The sequence below is a fragment of the Ahaetulla prasina genome, chromosome 1 (genome assembly GCF_028640845.1).
Source record: "Ahaetulla prasina isolate Xishuangbanna chromosome 1, ASM2864084v1, whole genome shotgun sequence".
NCBI lineage: Eukaryota > Metazoa > Chordata > Lepidosauria > Squamata > Colubridae > Ahaetulla > Ahaetulla prasina.
This window is the reverse complement of record NC_080539.1, coordinates 254928992-254949821: the sequence shown is the minus strand read 5'-3', so window position 1 is coordinate 254949821 and position 20830 is coordinate 254928992. Positions and strand designations below refer to the sequence as shown.

General features: G+C 40.5%; 1 protein-coding gene across 2 annotated transcripts; it reads left to right on the top strand.

Annotated features, from left to right (window-relative positions):
- Positions 1 to 420: 420 nt before the first annotated feature.
- On the top strand, positions 421 to 20692 carry LOC131205204 (cobalamin binding intrinsic factor-like). 2 transcript variants are annotated; one of them, XM_058154561.1, is made up of 9 exons: positions 421 to 505; positions 11688 to 11867; positions 14224 to 14367; positions 15621 to 15776; positions 16322 to 16503; positions 16649 to 16835; positions 17504 to 17639; positions 17975 to 18093; positions 20345 to 20692. In XM_058154561.1, exons 1-9 carry the CDS (start codon positions 436 to 438, stop codon positions 20404 to 20406), a joined length of 1236 nt encoding a protein of 411 aa, XP_058010544.1. In that variant the 5' UTR covers positions 421 to 435; the 3' UTR covers positions 20407 to 20692. The 2 variants fall into 2 exon arrangements, with proteins under 2 accessions (XP_058010544.1, XP_058010535.1); XM_058154552.1 differs by lacking the exon at positions 421 to 505 and adding an exon at positions 3601 to 3886.
- Positions 20693 to 20830: the final 138 nt, after the last annotated feature.

Genomic DNA, 20830 nt, shown 5'->3' with positions numbered 1-20830 from the left:
TGTTAATAACAAGGTTATTTTACAGTGATTCACTTAACAAATGTGGCAATAAAAGTTGTAAAAGGGGGCAAAACTCATCTTTCTCTTCTTTCTTCTCTGATCTTTGACTACAAAACTGAAAACTGGGCAAGATAAACATTTGGCTCATCCAGAGGTTTTAGTTGAACCTTGTTTTATTATTAAACAGGACTCTCTGGGAATCATCTTTCAGTGGTACTCAGCACCCGGCTTTCGGGTTTACTGAAGTCCAACCTTACAATCACAGTTGTGTCATCCTGCATGTCTTGAAGGACATGTCCACATTAGGAGGCATTACTCAATATCTCTTGCTTTGGTATGGGAATGCAACAGGACAAAGGAGGAGCCCTCTGCCTCTGCTTTTCAATCACAACATAAATACTTCTCTGTGCACTTCACATTGCATGATAGCCCTGCATGATGATGAGAGCTCTGGTGAGTTTCCTGCTCCTGCTTCTCAGCCAGGGACAGCACTGCCTTAGGTGTGGTAAGTAGGAAAAACCGGATGCGGCCATTTGGATTCCTAGTTCCTTAGGTCCTTATTCCCTTTATCTCAAGAGGCGCTCTTAGAAAACACAATACATTTTCCTCAGTACCAAAAATCTGCTGTGATAACGTATGCTTCACTAGCTTCTTTATGGATGTAATCAACTTCAAAATCTTTGCTTTCCTATTGTTAGCTGCCTATGTTCCACTTTTAAAGGGTGAGAAATTTCAGGAATGTTAATGAATACTCAGCATCAAGTTCCTTGGAAGACAGAACATAATCTCCTTCCACAATAAAAGGGTTTATTAATACACCTATGGAGGTACACAGAATTTAATAATAACAGGTTTACTGTAACTGATCTTTATTTTATGTCAGATTCTTAGGGAACCCTTATTGGCACATCATTTCTTACCATGTTTTTTATTATTTCTTCCCAATTCAGCACAAGTCTATGCACTACTATCCATACAACCAGATTCTTAGTTGGATAAGAAAAATGAGTTATCACCACTGTCATTGTTCAGGTTCAGTTTCCAATGCATTATTATAGTTTTCTGGCAATAACTTGACTTATGAGTCATTGAAAAGACAACAGTGGTTCTCAATTGTGCAATTGTGCCTTAAGACAGATTGCTCAGTGGTAATTATACTAATTTCTCCATTCATAATCAAAAAATTAATGTATTTGTATCCTGCCATTGTGGTGCAGTGGTTAGAATGCAGTATTGAAGGCTAACTCTGCTCACTGCCAGGAATTGGATCCTGACTGGATCAAGGTTGACTCAGCTTTCCATCCTTCTTAGGTTGGTAAAATGAGGACTCAGATAGTTGGGAGCAATATGCTGACTCTGTAAACCACTTAGAGACGGCTCTAAAGCACTATGGGGGGGGTTATATAAGTGGTATTGCTTCTTGCTATTTATTATTTTTCCAAATAACTCAAGGCAACGAACATAACCAACATAACTTCCTCCTCCTATTTTCCCCACAACAAAAGCCCTGTGAGGTAGGTTGGGCTAAGAAAGAGTGACTAATTAGCCTAAAGTCATCCAGCTAGCTTTCATGCTTAAGATGTGAGATTTGAAAAATAAAGTAAAACATACTCCTAGTATTAGAATCCAAACATTAGCAGCAGAATTACACTAACTGTAAATACATGCATAGCATCGATCTCTCATTCAGTAATCAGAGGAATTGCTCCAAAAGCTCCATTTAAGCTTTGACACTTAAGGAAAAGCTTTTGAAGTAGGATTCATTTCTGCAATTTGATCTTGATCACTCATTTCTGAAGAGCTTCTAGTATCTGGATGACATTGTTATAATAATTATTGCCAAACTATTTTTCCACATGGTTCTACATTAGCATTTTTTTATAAAAAAAAATTGAACAGCCTTATTTCTTTTTTTTTTTGAAAATTTTTGTTTATTTTTAGACATAAAATAAAAAAAACCTCATCAAATCAATTCCATTACAACGTGCTGCATGGGTGTTAACATATATTCGTGTGCATTCACAAAATGAACTTCTCTTTCATACATATATCTTATACTCATTTTTCCTAACATAGCTTTCCGTTTAACCAGTTGTAGAATAAGTCCCATATTTTATAGTGCCATAATTATAGTCCCATAAGTCCCATATTTTATATTTTATATATTTTATAGCTTATCTTCTTGTTCTCTAATTTCAAATGTTAATTTACTCATCTCTGCACATTCCAACATTTTTCTAATTATTTCATCTTGCGAAGGTAACTTTTCATTTTTCCAATTTTTTGCAAATACAATCCTAGCTGCTGTAATAATATTCACAATCAAATATTTTATATCTCTAGTATATATCTCCGGAATAATTCTCAATAGAAAGACTTCTGGCTTAAAGTCAATATGCTTTTTGATCATTTTTTCCAACCACGTGTGTATTTTAGTCCAGTATCTTTTAGCTTCAATGCATGTTCATCACATGTGGTAATATGATCCAGGTATCTGATGACATGTCCAGCATTTTTCAGATTTATCCTTAGACATTCTGGCAATTCTTGTCGGGGGTAAATGCCACCTGTAAAACATCTTATACAAATTCTCTTTGAATGCTGTAGACATCGTCATTATATAATTATACATCCACAATTTCTGCCAATCCTCTAAATCTATCCCACAACCAAAATTCCTCCCCCAAGCAGTCATTGTCTCTTTAATTTGTTCTTCCTCTAATTTCACCTCTAATAAGTATCCATACAATTTCTTTATCAGGTTGTTATCTGAACCTGTTAAGATCTCATCAAAACTCATTAAATTATTATAAAAGCCTTCTGTTTTAACATCATTATCATATCTGGATTGTATTCCTGAATGTAGGATCATTTATAGCAATAGCATGTTTTTAAGAGACACGGTTTTAGCATATACAGTGACATATGGGTGGTAGCAAAAGGCTTAGGACAGTGATGGCTAACCTTTTAAGTCACCATGTGCCAGCCTGCGTGCCGGACATGGCACATGAAACCATTTTGTAAGGAATGCACGGCCCTACTGGCCTTTGCGCATGCGGAAGTTTGGATGTCGGCCTGTGCATGTGTGACAGAACATTGCTGCTCCAGGTTTCGCCGCTCCTGCGCGCGTGACCAGTGCATGTGGAAGAGAAGCCAGCAGGGCTGCGCATTCCTCGCAGGATGGTTTCATGTGCCGCTTTTGGCACACATTCCATAGGTTCACCAACACTGGCTTAGGAGAAGCTCTATTGCCATCTTCTATTTCTCTAGAGTAGCCTAGCAATTCCCGTTCTTTAGCCTTTTTAAGCATGGACCCTGGAGGAAGATACAGTGCTGTTTTTCCTGGGCAAGAAAGGTCAGAAGGACACAACTTTCTCAACACAGCTTCTCTTCCGTGAAATTTATCCCATCCTAGCCATTTGTTGAGCCTACGTGACTCAACAAATGCTTGTTTAGCAAGTGGCTGTTCTCTCACAGATGGCATGCAACGTCTTGCCAAGTTACATAAGTAGCCTTCTTCCTGCTAATATGCAACCCACCAATTTTCCTGAAAGGATTTGTTCTTTGGCATCACCTTGCCAGACCTGTTCAGACCCAGTGCTGGGGAAACTGAGATAAGCAAAGGAAAGTCAACAGTGCTAGAAATGAAGTGACTATATTCGAAGGTGAAAGGTTGGTAGGGAGGATCCAGAGCTGTCCCGGCAGTTTATATAAAGGAAGACGAGCAAGTTTTCGCCCTTGACTTCCAATATTCTGCCACATCAAGGAAGATTTGATCTAAGAAAGGATATACCCACCTCTGAGCCCAAAATGTTCCTCTTCACTATTGTCGTGTGTGTGTTCTACACGGTCACTAATGCAGCTTCCAGTTCTTCAGGAACTTGCTGTAAGTATTTCAAGTTAATTTTCCTCTTGCATTAGCCCTTCTTAACCTGATGCTTATCCCTAACTTGATTAATAACTTGACTGAAGGATGTTATGGGAGTCAGTCAATAACTTGACTGAAGGAGTTATAGTCCCAACACATTTGGAGATCTTAAATTGGTCACGGTGATCAAGTAGGGGCAGGATATGCTCTTTATTTAAGTGGCAATAGGTCTCTTACACAGCCGAAAGCCCATCTTTGCAGCTATGTCCTTTCCAAGGATCATGTAACTGTTTCAAAGACTATCGCTGGGAGTCTCCATATGCTCACGCAATCACATGACTTCACTGACACTCACCAAAAGGGTCTGCACATAAGACAACTAGAATCAACTTTTGCAGCAGCCACTGAGCTTTGCCAAGGACATGAATGTTTTAACAATTCAAAAGGAAGTGCTTCATTTGCAGTAACGTACTGTGCAAAACGTGTCTTTGCACAACCTTAGATAATGTATGTAAGCATTTCCAATGTTCGTGCACTGAATGAAATATTGATGCATAGAGGGTGTGTAGGCTAGATCAGCTTTCCTTCATGAAATAGTTTTGTAACTAAACTGAGCCATCATGACTGCCAGTTTCTGTTCTCCATTCATCATTAATGATGAAGCCAAAAAGCTGTGCCCTAACTAAATCTTGGTTTAATAAAAGCAAGACATAGTGAGGAGCTTTCTCTCCTATGATCCCCACCAGATTGAATTGCAGAGCTAAGATTCCAAGCAAGAATGCACATTTCTGTATACACAAATAGTTTCACTTACTGTACGTAAAAAAACATAGTACAATGCAGAAACTGATTTATCTCCTTATGTGGTGATGATATGATGTGATCTGGAATGTAATAAAATCATAATGCAACCTTTCCTAACCTAGTAACCTTCCAAATATCCGTGTTCGTAAGATATGCATACCAATGAGTGCCGATGAGATAATTTTCAACAAAATTATCAAAGAATATATGAAGTGACTGAAGGTACTTGGGGAAGCAGCTGTTTAGAGATAATGACCAGCAGCCTATCTAAGTCCCCCCCCATCTGCCAATCCATTACTTTAACTACATTTGCTATCTGCCTGTTTTCATTGATCACAGTGAGTCAGTAGAAGGCACAGAGAATAGGAAAGTAGCCCATCAGAAGACAACATACAAAAATTCAAAACTTAGTGCCAAGTGTCTCATTGAGCAAAAATGCTTCATGTGTATTGAACTGGATTAATTTAGTTAACTTACTTGATCTGTATTCCTACTGAAAATAATGGTACTTAAAGTTGTATCTTCTTCCATTGATTTCAATAAGTCAGTTCAGCTTAAACAGAGCAAGACGGGGTAAGTTTGATTGAGTTAACTGTAACAAAACCTTGCATGAGGATATGTGGGATGGCAATTTTGGCTAGCATCCAACTCCTTGGTTGGAATTTAGCAAAATATCTACATTCATAGCTGAAGGTGAGGCTCAGACAATTGTAAATAGCCTTTATTCCCCCAAAAAGGACAGAGTTACAAAAGTGCAAAAAGCTGAAATGTAAGCTGACTTGGCGTTAGTTAGTTGTTGGGTTTTTTTGCTCACTGTCAGTGATAAAGTTCACGTGCAACATTTTTGCCCAAAAACAGATAAATTCACATAGACCTGAATACCTTTATGAATAACAAATCTGCTACATGAATATTAACAACTCAGTTGTATGGATCATGCATGATATATACGAAGAATTTGAAGTAATCCTTATAATTTCAGAACTCGCTGGTGAACCTAAAATTTTGGTGGGCAAAAAAAGGAGCAAGAGCCCCAAATGCAGAAGAACAATATAACAGAGACAATTTCTGAGGCTGAATAGAATAGACTTTTTTTTATTGGCCAAGTGTGATTGGACACACAAGGAATTTATCTTGGGTGCATATGCTCTCAGTATACATAAAAGAAATCATAAGGTACAACACTTAATAATAGTCATAGGCTACAAATAAGCAATCAGGAAACAATCAATATAAATCATAAGGATACAAGCAACAAAGTTACAATTATACATTCATAAGTGGAAGGAGATTTATTTTATTTATTTATTTTTGTCACACAGTATATATAAGCATAAGCATATAATAACTATACCGGGGCCGCGATGTGGCTCAGGCTGTAAGAAGCCTGTTATTAAACACAGCTGCCTGCAATTACTGCAGGTTCTAGTCCCACCAGGCCCAAGGTTGACTCAGCCTTCCATCCTTTATAAGGTAGGTAAAATGAGGACCCAGATTGTTGGGGGGGGGGGCAATAAGTTGACTTTGTATATAAATATACAAATAGAATGAGACTATTGCCTTTCACAATGTAATGAAAGAGGCGGTGGTGAGGCCCCTCCTCAAGAAGCCTTCCCTGGACCCAGCTGTTTTAGGTAATTATCGTCCAGTCTCCAACCTTCGTTTCGCGGCAAAGGTTGTAGAGAGTGTGGTGGCATGTCAATTACCCCAGTACCTGGATGAAACTGTCTATCTAGACCCGTTCCAGTCCGGCTTCCGGCCCGGATACAGCACTGAGACGGCTTTGGTCGCGTTGGTGGATATCTCTGGAGGGCCAGGGATAGGGGTTATTCCTCTGCCTTGATCCTATTAGACCTCTCAGCAGCTTTTGATACCATCGACCATGGTATCCTGCTGCACCGGTTGGAGGGATTGGGGGTGGGAGGCACCGTTTTTCGGTGGTTCTCCTCCTATCTCTCTGATCGGTCGCAGACGGTGTTGACAGGGGGGCAGAGGTCAACCCGAGCCACCTCACTTGTGGGGTGCCGCAGGGGTCGATTCTCTCGCCCCTTCTGTTCAACATCCTATATGAAGCCGCTGGGTGAGATCATCAGTGGTTTCGGTGTGAGGTACCAGCTGTACGCTGATGACACCCAGCTGTACTTTTCCACACCGGACCACCCCAACGAAGCTATCGAAGTGTTGTCCCGGTGTCTGGAGGCCGTACGGGTCTGGATGGGGAGAAACAGGCTCAAGCTCAATCCCTCCGAGACAGAGTGGCTGTGGATGCCGGCATCCCGGTACAGTCAGCTGCAGCCGCGGCTGACTGTTGGGGGCGAGTCATTGGCCCCGATGGAGAGGGTGCGCAACTTAGGCGTCCTCCTGGATGAACGGCTGTCCTTGGAAGATCATTTGGCGGCCGTCTCCAGGAGAGCTTTTTACCAGGTTCGCCTGGTTCGCCAGTTGCGCCCCTTTCTAGACTGGGATGCCCTATGCACAGTCACTCACGCTCTCGTGACATCTCGTCTGGACTACTGCAATGGTCTCTACATGGGGCTCCCCTTGAGGAGCACCCGGAGGCTCCAGTTAGTTCAGAATGCAGCTGCGCGGGTGATAGAGGGAGCCCCTCGTGACTCCCATGTGACACCTCTCCTGCGCAGACTGCACTGGCTACCTGTGGTCTTCCGGGTGCGCTTCAAGGTTTTGGTGACTATCTTCAAAGCGCTCCATGGCATAGGGCCGGGATACTTACGGGACCGCCTGCTGCTACCGGATACCTCTCACCGACCCGTGCGCTCTCACAGAGAGGGACTCCTCAGGGTGCCGTCGGCCAAACAGTGCCGGCTGGCAACACCCAGGGGAAGGGCCTTCTCTGTGGGGGCTCCCACCCTCTGGAACGAGCTTCCCCCAGGACTTCGCCAACTTCCTGACCTCCGAACCTTTCGCCGCGAGCTTAAGACACATCTATTTATTTGCGCAGGACTGGACTAGACTTTAAATTTGAATTGGTTTTAATGGGGATTTTATTATTTTTATTATCATCATTTTAATTATTCGGCCAATTATAATAAGTTTTTTAATGGATGTTTTTATTTGTATTTATTTGTATATTTTTATCTGGTTGTTAACCGCCCTGAGTCCCTAGGGAGATAGGGCGGTATAAAAATATGAAAAATAAATAAATAAATAAATAAAAGCCGCCCTGAGTCTTCGTAGAAGGGCGGGATATAAATGTAAAAAAAAAACCACAATATATAACCATATATATAAGTATGAGTATGTAATAACTATATTAATTGGATATAACGAAAGAAAACAATAGGACAGGAACGGTAGGCACACTGGTGCTCTTATGCACGCCCCTTACAGACCTCTTAGAAATGGGGTGAGGTCAATAGTAGATAGTTTTTGGTTGAAACTTTTGGGATTTTGGGAAGAGACCACAGAGTCAGGTAGTTTATTCCAAGCATTAACAACTCTGTTACTGAAGTCATATTTTCTGCAATCAAGATTGGAGTGGTTAACATTAAGCTTAAATCTATTGTGTGCTCATGTATTGTTACAATTGAAGCTGAAGTAGTCTTCGACAGGAAGGACATTGTAATAGATGATTCTATGAGTTAAACTAGGTCATGTCAAAGGCGGCGTAGTTCTAAATTTTCTAGACCCAGGATTTCAAGTCTGGTGCATAAGGTATTTTGTTGTATTCAGAGGAGTGGAGAACTCTTCTTGTAAAATATTTCTGGACACATTCAATTGTATTGATGTCAGAAATGTGGTATGGGTTCCAGACAGTCGAGCTATATTCAAGAATTGGTCTAGCAAATGTTTTATATGCTCTGGTTAGTAGTGTAGTGTTTTTGGAGAAGAAGCTACACAAGATTAGGTTTACAACTCTTAAGGCCTTTTTTGCGATGTAGTTACAGTGGGCTTTGGCACTTAGATCATTTGATATGAAAACTCCAAGGTCTTTAATAGGGTGGGGGTCATCTGTAAGGTAATGTCCATCAAGCTTGTACTTAGTGTTTAGGTTCTTTTTTCCAATATGTAAGACTGAGCATTTGCTGGTAGAGATTTGGAGTTGCCAAGTTTTAGACCATTCAGATACAACGTCAAGGTCTTTTTGAAGGGTAGTTGTATTGTTGGTGGTGTTAAATAGTTTGACATTGTCAGCAAAAAGAACACAATTATTTGTAATATGGTCACAGAGATCATTAATGTATAATATGAAGAGTGTTGGTCCAAGAACGCTGCCTTGGGGAACGCCACTTTTGACAGGAACAGGATTTGATAGAGCACTGCCAATTTTGACCACTTGTTGTCTGTTTGACAGGAAAGCTGTTATCAAACCCTTCCATACTTCCCTTCCAAACCCTTCCATACTTCCACCTCTCACAATACTTGACAACACAGTATCAACAGTAGAAACCTTCAAATTTCTGGGTTCTATCATATCGCAAGATCTCAAATGGACAGCGAACATCAAAAACATCATTAAAAAAGGACATCATTAAAAACATCATTAAAAAAGGACATCATTAAAAACATCATTAAAAAAGGACAACAAAGAATGTTCTTTCTGCGCCAACTCAGTAAGCTCAAACTGCCCAAGGAGCTGCTGATCCAATTCTACAGAGGAATTATTGAGTCTGTCATTTGCACCTCTATAACTGTCTGGTTCAGTTCTGCAACCCAACAAGAAAAACACAGACTTCAGAGGATAATTAGAACTGCAGAAAAAATAATTGCTACCAACTTGCCTTCCATTGAGGACCTGTATACTGCACGAATCAAGAAGAGGGCCGTGAAAATATTTGCAGATCCCTCGCATCCTGGACATAAACTGTTTCAACTCCTACCCTCAAAACGACGCTATAGAGCACTGCACACCAGAACAACTAGACACAAGAACAGTTTTTTCCCGAAGGCCATCACTCTGCTAAACAAATAATTCCCTCAACACTGTCAGACTATTTACTGAATCTGCACTACTATTAATCGTTTCATAGTTCCCATCACCAATCTCTTTCCACTTATGACTGTATGACTATAACTTGTTGCTGGCAATCCTTATGATTTACATTGATATATTGATCATCAATTGTGTTGTAAATGTTGTACCTTGATGAACGTATCTTTTCTTTTATGTACACTGAGAGCATATGCACCAAGACAAATTCCTTGTGTGTCCAATCACACTTGGCCAATAAAAATTCTATTCTATTCTATTCTATTCTATTCTATTCTATTCTATTCTATTCTATTCTATTCTATTCTATTCTAAATTGTGGAGGGGTCCTAACATGCTGTAGGATTTTAGTTTTAGGAGAAGTTTATCATGTACTACTGAGTCAAAAGCTTTACAGAAGTCTATGTAGATTGCAACTATTGCTTTGCCCTGATCAAGATTTGTAGTCCATATGTTTTTACAATGTAGAAGTTGTAAGTTACATGATAAATTTTTTCTGAAACCAAATTGTTTATTAGAGAGTAGGTTGTTTGTTTCTAGGTGGAGGGTAATGGATTGGTTGATGATAGATTCCATTACTTTGCAGGTGATGCAGCATAGAGAGATTGGTCTGTAATTTTCAACTAGGCTGGGGTCTCCTTTTTTGAAGACAGGGATGACCGTGGCTAGTGACCAAAGTTTGGGAAGGGAACTGGTAGTGAAAGCTTTATCAAAGATTATGCTTAGGGGTTCTGCTATATTAGTGGAAAGTTTTTTTAAGAAGTATGCACATAGTCCATCAGGTCCAATAGATAGGGATGGTTTCAGTTTGCGAAGAGCTTTTTCAACATTATCTTCTGTGAAGTCTATATGTGTTAGGTCATTGTACTCATTGTTGGTACGATTGGGGAATGTCGGGTATGAGCCATTACTGTTAACAAAGACTGAGCCAAAGAATGTGTTAAAGAGGTTTGCTTTAACTGTTTCATCATTATATTCTTTGCCGTTAGATTCTTTTTGTGGTGGGATGGATCTTGAGTCTTTAAGTTTGTTGTTCACAAAATTATAAAAAGCACGATTGGAATTTGTGCACAGAAGGTCTTCTTCTTGCTTGGTGTGGTAATTGGTGCATTCAGTTTTTATTTGGTTGCATATATTTCTGTAGAAGTTTTTGAAATTTGCTACATAGCCCTTTTTGTTTCTTCTCCAGAGGGATTTTTTTTTTGGATTCAAGCTTTTTTATTGATATGGGTGTTTGTTTTTTATTTTGGTGGTGGTTTGTGGTATGTAAATTTTAATGACTCTATTGACTTCGAGTAGGAAAATTCTATAGTGGTCTTCAGCAGTGATACAGGTTGAGAACAGATTTTGCCAGTCAAGAGATGAGAGGTCATTGTTTATAAGGTCATAGTTGGCTTTTTTGAAATTGTAGTTTGGAATACTATTATTATGACGATTTATGTAAGGGCGTATATTGAGACAAAAGTCTATCATGCTGTGGTCGCTGTTGGAAAAGGGTTCTTTTATTTGTAGTCCATAAATTGAGTTTGTGTTGTTGCAAAAGATGCGGTCAAGGCAGTTGTTGAGTCTTGCATTGTTAGTTACTAGCTGTTCAGGAACGATAAGAAGATTGATAGTAGTGCAGATTTAGTAAATAGTTTGACAGTATTGATGGAATTATCTGTTTAGCAGAGTGATGGCATTCGGGAAGAAACCGTTCTTGTGTCTAGTTGTTCTGGTGTGCAATGCTCTCTAGTGTCGTTTTGAGAGTAGGAGTTGAAACAGTTTATGTCCAGGATGTGAGGGGTCTGTAAATTTTTTCACAGCCCTCTTTTTGACTCGTGCAGTATACAGGTCCTCAATGGAAGGCAGGTTGGTAGTAATTGTTTTTTCTGTAGTTCTAATTATCCTTTGAAATCTGTGTCTGTCTTGTTGGGTTGCAGAACCAAACCAGACAGTTCTAGTTATAGAACTCTATAACTTATAGAAGTTATATAGTTATAGAACTCTACTACATCAGACAAGCTACATCAGAGTTCTCAAGGAACAGGTGCTGTTCTTGGTAAACCTCTGGTTTCTCTGTTCTAGATGTCCCGAGTGATCGGCAATGGTTGGTTAAAGGCCTCCAGACTCAACTGGAAAACTCTGCAACCTGCCCGCAGAGTAAACCTGATCCCAGTGTCCTGATTGCTTTGAACCTGGCTGAAGACCACAATCTTAGTGTGATAACACAGCTGGTGAGGCAGATAAAAGAAACAGCTGGAACAGGTATGATGTCGAAATGAGAAGTTTTTACATAAATGAGTTTATTGATTTCTATAACCACTTCTGAACCAGTTTAATTTGTAGCATTTTGTAAAGAGAGAAACGTGGAAATAGTTTTTCATGTGTCACTTTTGAAGACTGTGGGTAACTCGCTAAGCTGAACAGATAATGAAAAAAACCACAAAGCTTTATGATTTATTTTGTTTTACTAATGCCTCCTAGGTTTGACTATGATGTACCTCCCAAACTTAATTAAAACTTAATAAGCCCAATTCTATTTCTAGAATTGCCACTTTTTCTTTGTAATATAATAGGTAGAACACTACAGGTAGTCTTCAAGTTACCACAGGTCACTTAGCGATGGTTCAAAGTTATAACACCAGCCCCAAAAGTACTTATGATACAGTCCCAAAGTTACGAATGTTTTATTTTTATTCATTTTATTTATTTATTTTTGTCAAGCATCTATAAGATTACAGATAAAAGTATAAACATGATTATGAATACATGAAATGTATAAACATGATTATAAATACATGTAAAGGATATGAATAAAAGAAAACATTAGGACAGGGATGGTAGGCATGCTGGTGCGCTTATGGACGCCCCTTACAGACCTCTTAGAAATGGGGTGAGATCAACAGTAGACAGTCTAAGGTTAAAGTTTTGGGGGTTTGGGGAAGAAACCACAGAGTCAGGTAGTGCATTCCAGGCATCGACCGTTCTGTCGCTAAAGTCATATTTTCTGTAATCGAGTTTGGAGCGGTTTACCTTATTGTCTGCTCGTGTATTGTTGTGGTTGAAGCGGAAGTAGTCATTTACAAGCAGGACATTGTAGCAGATAATTTTATGTACTATGCTTAGGTCAGACAGAAGGCAGTGTAATTCTAAGTTCTCTAAGCCCAAAATTTCAAGTCTGGTGGCATAAGGTATTCTGTTGCGAGCAGAGGAGTGGAGGACTCTTCTCGTGAAATATCTCTGGACTCTCTCAGTTGCAGCACCATGGCAATCATTCACCCTTACAACAGACCCCCGCCCCACAGGGACCTAACAGGCACTGGATCTGCTATGCTAGCCCACTGCCTCCTCCCCATTCCATCACCAAACACACATTTACCTTTCAGGACTCAGGGCCATGTGGCAGAAAAGTGGTCAACTTCTCAGACAATGGTGAAGATATTTTCATTAGATCCTGTGTCCCTTTTGCCAAAGGCTTTTCACACAGATGACAGAGGCCTGCAGGAACATGAGATCACGCCCCCAAAGGCTTGTGTCCCCTTTGCCAAAGGCTTTTGGTGTGGGGAACGGAAGCCTGCAGGGGCTCTTCTGTTCTCCACGCCAAAGTTTTTGCAAAGGGGATGGAAGCCTACGGTGGCGCAATCTTGCACTCCTTCAGGTCTCTGTCCCCTTTGCAAAGGAGGTTCAGAGGACGAAAGCCTGAAGGAGTGCCTGATGCCTCAAAAGTGGATCTGGTGTCCTGCACCTGCAGCCTTGGTGAGTCAGCCAAACTAAGCAGAGTGCACTCATCCTACTCTGCCTCTGCAAAGAAACACCACTGCTGTGCAAACCCCACAACAGAGATGCTGGAGAGGAGACAGACAGCTCATCTGATGAGTGAGAAAGAGCAGTCAGTCTGTTCTGGAACTCTGGACATCTTTGAAAGATAAATGAGTCTCCATAGGTCCAGTGTCTGTGGAGACCCGGTGGGGAGGATGGGGGGGAAAAGCAACTAGGGGGACCCCAGGGGATTGTAAGCGGAGCATGAGATATCTCAGTGGGTGGGAGGAGGCCTTGGGTGGTCGGAAGCAGGTCCTCCATGGTCTTCCCCACCCTGAAATACCTCATGCACGCTTAACAACCTGTGCATTTGATTAACGAATGCATTGGGGAAAGCAGGGAGGGATCGCATTCATTTAATGTGATCCAATTAATAAATCCTCAGTTTGCAAATGTAATTGGCAGGCTCTATTACATTCGTAACTCGAGGATTACCTGTAAAAGGCAAAGTTTTCATTATGACCATATGTCCATACTTGGCAAACTTGGCTAAATGTTTCCCTGTTACTGTTTGGCACAAGGAACCAGAACAATTTCATGAATAGTCCAAAACAGGGTTTTTTTTTAATTGTTGATCACCTATATTACAAGAATCTCATCCAACTGGCAGCAGCCCCTTGAGAACCAGTAGATAAGCCTTCACAAATCTGATTCCAGTTACTGTATATCTCCAATTTTTAAAGCAATTCTCCCAGATGTTTTGGGCTGCAGTCTAGACTTCCAGCCAGGATGGGAAAAGGTTCTTTATTGCTTTCGAAGCATTGCTTATTCAGTCTTTGTTCTCTCTTATCCTTTCTTGCAGAGATGACCTCTGGCAAAGTGGCCCTTTATGTCCTAGCTCTTCGGTCCTCCTGTGAGAATCCTGCTGATGTCAGCACACCAGAAAAACATGTCAACCTGGTGCAAGTCCTTGAGGAGAAAACAAAGGAAGAGATTAACCATATCCGTAAGGAGACAAATGGGCATTAGGTTCCTGCCTTTCACTCAGGGACAACAAAAGGGATGATTAATGCATGGATCCAACTGTCTTTGTTCTTTCCCCACCACTGGCTTTCAAGGATGGTACTCGGTTGAATTGAAATGTCCCTCTATTTTAGGAATGTTATCCATGCAATTCAGATAGTTCCAAGCGGTTCCAGGCTCAACATCAAGTTAGCACTCAACTGTCTATCTCTAGATACAAATACTCCATCAATTTTATAATTATTCTTATGACCATAATTGAAACCAGACTTTCCATTGTTAAGCACGATGGTTGCTAATTGAGTCATGTCTGATTTCATAACCTTTTTTTGCCATGGCTCTTAAGTAAACCATTGCAGTTGTAAAGTGAATCATGTAGACATTATGCAGATTATGCATTATGCAGATTATGCAGATTATGCATGTAGACATTATGCAGATTTCCCCCATTGACTTTGCTTGTCAAAAGCTGGGTGGGAAGGTTGCAAATAGCAATCATTTGACCCCAGGGCACTGCCACTGTTGTAAATATGGTACATATTGGTGGCCAAGAGCCTGAATTTTGATCACATGACTATGTAGACACTATGACAGACATAAACGTGAGGACCAGCCATCACTTTATTCAGTAGCATTGTAAGTTTGAACAGTTGCCAAACAAATTATTTTAAGTTAAAGACTGTCCATATTGAGGGGTAGGTAGTATTATAAATTATGCCTAGGAGAGGTTTATAGCCCTTTAGAGATATTCTCCCTATAGCATTATAAGCTCTCATGTAGCAGGAGAATGGGACTTCATTTTCTGCCCTTTCTCATCATTTCCCAGTATTTAAACCTTACTTGCCTTCCAAATTAGAGGGAAAAATCTGCAGCTACAAACCCAGTCATTCCCCATACACTAACTATGTGGACATCTTCCAGGTGAGTAGACTTCAATTGTGATGCTAGCTGGGGAATTCTGAAATTGATTTCTACAGATTGGGAAAATACTAGTTGATAAAAGGTTATTTTTCGTGATTTAGAATCCTGCACCATTATGGTTATCAATTCCATGGGGATACCACAGAAGTATAGCTAGTTTGTGATTTCAGATCTCTCCTTCTCCAATAGTACTGTTTAGAATTAGTTTTCCATTTCTGCCTCGCTTTGAACTCAACCTCCAAACAGCAACAAGCTGAAAGTAGATGTCTTTTGTGATCACACAGGAAGTAACTGATAAACATGCTTACTTTTCAGATACCACTGGGACTCCCAAGACAACTTACTACCAATTGGCTCTAGATACTTTGGCTCTGTGTGTAGAAAAAAGTCCAGAATTAGAAATTACTGCCACCACCCTGGCCAAGGCCGCCCTGAATAATAGTTTCCAATTCGATGGTCGTTACTCTGTAGGTAAGAAAATGCTTCACAGAGACACAAACACATATATGATTTTGAACAAGATTTTAAATTACCTTTTTATTCTGAGCTTCCACATACCTCGGGATAGCTCTTTCAATGTTACCCTGCAATGATCCTGGCAAACAGACCGAACTGGGAGATGGTGAGTGGGACATTGGGGAATTTCATGGGGAGAAAATGATTGATAAGCTAGAAATCTATTAACCATTATACCAAGGGTCCCCAACCCCCAGGCCACGGACTGGTACCAGTTGCAAGTGAGCAAAACCTAAACCATCTCCCTCCTCCCCCTCAATCTGTGGAAAAACTGTCTTCCACAAAATCAGTCCTTGGTGCCAAAAACTTTAGAGGCCACTGCATTACACTATCCGCAATGACAACTTGTAATAAGCAGCCTTTTCCAGTTTGGCCTGCTTCTCTCAGATAGCTTCTATTGTCCAATATTTAAACCAAAGAGATCCATGATTCTTCCTAGATTGGCAAATACGCCTGACTTTCTCCTCGTTGCTCAATCCCTTGTTTGATGTAATTCACAGATACTGGTGCCGTAGCAAGTCTAGCACTATTCTGTGTGTATGAAGGAAGGATCTCTTCTCAGCAGAGCAAAATTACAGGAACGATACAAGCAGCCTTAACCCTCATCACAGAGCAAATCCTTAATGAACAGCAGACTAATGGCCTCCTTGGAAATATCTATAGCACTGGCCTTGCAATGCAGGTACACCTGACCTTTTATTTGGATGGGATGAAAATCTAGCAATCTGGTCTTTATCCCTTTGAATCTTACTGAGCATCTCTCTCTCTCTCTCTCTCTCTCTCTCTCTCTCTCTCTCTCTCTCTCTCTCTCTCTCTGTGATTTCCAGGCTCTCAGTGTTACCTCTGAGTTCTACTCTGCTAATGCATGGAACTGCCCAAAGACTTTGAACGAAGTGCTGAGTAAGATCATTGAGGGAGCCTTTAGCACTCCAGCTGCTGCTTCTCAGATCCTGCCTTCTCTGGTGGGCAAAACATATTTGGATGTGAAGGGTCTCACTTGCAGCTCTGAAACTGGTAAGGCAGCTTCTTCAGTGGAAAGAAACTCCTCTGGCACCTCCCTTGTTCTCTGAAGGAGAAAAAACAGCAGATTTGGCTAGTGAGATAGAGTCGTGAGTTCTGTATTATAGGTCCACATTCTCGATCACTACGTTTCCACACCAGGAACAGGTACAGTTTTGCTGTTATTGCTTATCCTGGAGACACTGGAATTATTCTGGAAGAAAGGAAATGATGGAGGCTGGAGATGAAAATAAGGGAACACAGTCATGCCATTTAGAGTCTAATAACATTTGGAATAATCACGTAATCCACAAAGTAATGCTATCCAAGTTATGCTACTTTCACATAGCTTGATTTTAACTTTCACTTAATTCTGCAATCCCCACCCCCCAAAAAAAAGGTGTTGTGGGGCTGAGGATTACCTATTTTGGAATGATCCACTTATTTACTCTTATGGATCTCGAACTTCTACTGAATGGATCGTCCATCATGCCGAAAACCAACTGCAGCTGCTAGCAATAGTAATATTTTAAGCACCTTCAAATGGATGCCAACTTGTGCTTCCAAGTCTCAGCTCATGTCATTGGCTATCCCTCATCTCAACTGTGCAAGCCCAGGATTGGCATTATATGCTAAGGATGTAATAAGTTATTTCACCTACCTTCTCTTCTCTTTCTTTGCAGTCACAGTGCATTATACTGTAATCAATAAGCTAATAGGACCTCACTTCAGGTATTCCACAACTGTGAAAGTGCCAAAGGGTTCTGTGCTGCTTGCTGTCTTGGAAGCAGCTCAACAACTTAATGCAAATGAATTCAGGTAAATAGACTCCTGGTAGACTCCTTTTAGATTCTGTCTGTGTCTTTTTAGGGGAGGGGGCATTCAACCCAGGATGTGAATTACTGACCTACTGGCGGTTCCTCAGTGAACTTTTCAAATTTTTAATTCAGGAAACCTCAAACCTTTATCAATGTATTTTAAACTGTCTTTGGTCTGGAGGCTGGATACATTTGAATATTTGATTTCTATTAATGATTTTCACCTATACCATTCCTGATCTTTTCTGTTTCTTTCATTTTTTCTTATGTGTATATTAAATACCCCTTAAATTACTTCCTTCTTTCTGCTTTTGTAATGAGTTTGGCATCTTGCAGCTTTCAAACAGAGGAGACATCTTGGGGCCCCATGGTCACCTCTATCAATGGCCTCCAAGGCAGCACCAATGAAAAGACCTACTGGCAGTTCCTCAGTGGCAAAACACCCCTTGAACAAGGTACATTTTCTTGGGAAGGAGGAAAGTGCTGAAAGATACAACATAGTTCCTCCAGATACTTGCAGCCTTTATCACACATCTTAATTATGATTAACTTGCTAGTAAATATGCAGATGTAGGATAATAATAATCAAGAAAACAAAAATAATAGGTTGATGCCTGTTCAAATGGCAAAGTCTTCAAATCGAGCTCAGCTCCTCATGAATTAATAGATATATGTAGGTAGCCTTCTCAGTGCAACTGTCAAGGTTCCAGAAAAACCTCTTCTGCATAAAAAAAACTCAGAAGCCATTGTCTTTCAGAGTTCTTTACTATCATGAGGAAACTGGCACACGATGAGTGAAATTCCAAAACTGAACTTCCGGATTCTTTTCCCAGTTATACAAACCCCAAGAGTCCCACCCCCCTAACCCCTTTGCTGGTCACATGGTCCCACGTTCTCCCAGTTCATTCGAATATCTTCTCGCCACTCCTCCTGCAGATGTGAACACCATCCGACCTTGACCGCTTGAAGAATGTTACCATACCCCTCAACCCCCCTTCTTCCCCTCAGGGGAAAAATGTGGCAGCATCTGGAACCCTAAAGTCTAGTATGGTTTCCAGGCCTGACAGCAACACTGAAATTATGTGTCTTTGCCTTCTCCTGGAATAAGCTTTCAACTTCCCAGTCTACCCTACAGTGCCGGCATGTCCTAGAAATATCCTATCCAGAGACTAATCAACTTTGATTCTGCTTAGCTTTTGACCCCAGATGAGATTTTCAGGTGCTGCAATTAATTGAGAGCCTACTCAAATGGACAATTCCCAAAGGGCAAGAGGAAACACAACATACAGATTTTATCTATTTACCAAAGTGACTGATCTGCAACTCAAGAAAAATCAAGGTTGTTAATCAATTCGGCACACAGTCTAGGACTGAGTGCCCAAAGCGCATGCGCACGTGTGTGCATGCGTGATTGCATGATTGAACCCCCAAAAAGCAATGTGCGTGGTGCCCTCCACATGCGCCCCCCCCACATGTGCCCGCCCCCTGCGCATGCACGGCAGAGACCCGAAGACCAGCTGGCTGGTGGGAGGTGCGTATGCGCGCATCCGCAGCGGAGCTGAGCTGGGGCGATGGCTCGTGTGCCCAGAGAGAGGGTGCTGCGTGCTACCTCGGGCACGTGTACCATAGGTTCGCCATCACTGGTCTAGGAAGGCAATTGCATTAGCAAGGGTATCAATCAAATGAAATTAGAGCTGAAATGTACCAGAAAAAGACTAAGCAAAGGATCAAGTTGAAGAAGAGGTTGACAAGTACATTGGAAGTTTTTAAGAAGATATTGGATAACCATCTGTCTGAAGTCGTGTAGGGTTTCCTGCCTAAGCAGCGGGTTGGACTAGAAGATCTCCAAGGCCCCTTCCAACTCTGTTATTCTGTTCTGTACTGTTTTCTCAATAGCAAACTGAAGATTCAGTGGAAACAGAGGGACAGAAGGTTGAGACTAACTGGTCTTCTAATCTGATGAATGATTGCCTAACATTATCCAGTGATGTTCAATTATAGATGTGCATAAAGCTGGCATATGTATATAATAGCATAGAACATAGTTGTCCAATCTTTTGTCTTGCCTGGGCCACACTGAATGAAGAGGAATTGTCTTGAACCACAAATAAGGCTAATAATAAGGTTAATCTACATAAATAACAAGCTTCCTTTATGTTTATATTTTTTATTATCCTGTGGGGTTGTATTACTAACTGTCCAAGGCCACATGCAACTCATGGGCATGCCTGGAATAGTGGATAGGGGTATGAAGTATAGGGGAATTCTATATCTTTGGATTTGATTCTAAAAAGATGCTTCAGTGCACTTGGAAATGTGAATTTTGAATTTTGAAATGTGAAATGTATTTGTTTTCTACTCTTTAAAGCAGCTATATCTTTTGGAGGATTACATGGCAGCTGCATTTTAGGCATGCTTTGGGGGGGCACAGGGCAAGTGAAAAAGTGTGCTTCATGACTCAAATCCTACAACTTTTGCATTTGCATCTAGTATGCAACTATGAAAGTATGATGTTGTAGTGTGATATTACTGTATGCATATTAGTTTTCATAATCATCACTGGCTGTAACCAGCAAGGCAGCTGAATATCTTTATATATCTAATATAAAACTAGTTTTTAAACATCTACACATATTAAGACTTAGAATAGATCTAATGTAGAGTATGCTCTAGTTTTTCAACATCATTTTTTTTTTATGTTTTCAGGTGTTGGCAGCTACAAACCGAGAGATAATGAGCTAATTGTGGCCATCTTCAGTAGATACTGAACTATTACCTGTCCTATAATAAAGAACTGAGATTCGAGTCTGTATTTATCAGATGATCTCCCTTCCAGTCAAAAAGTTATGGCAACTTAGAGCCAAGCCTTTCTCATGAAATTTGATATGTTACAGTTCTGGCAAGATGATAATAAAATGGTGATTTGTGTGCATTGTTCTGTATGTTTAAAATTGTTTAATAACTAAATGCCAACAACACTAAAGTACTGATTTCTTTCACATTCACAAAGCAAATCATTTTTGCTAGGCCAAAATATGTTACATGACAACATAATACTAATAAAAATTTCTATTTTGGAAAAAAAAAGCCTGCAATTTTTTTTATCAGATGTTGCTATGTACACTGAGAGCATATGGACCAAAGACAAATTCCTTGTGTGTCCAATCACACTTGGCCAATAAAGAATTCTGG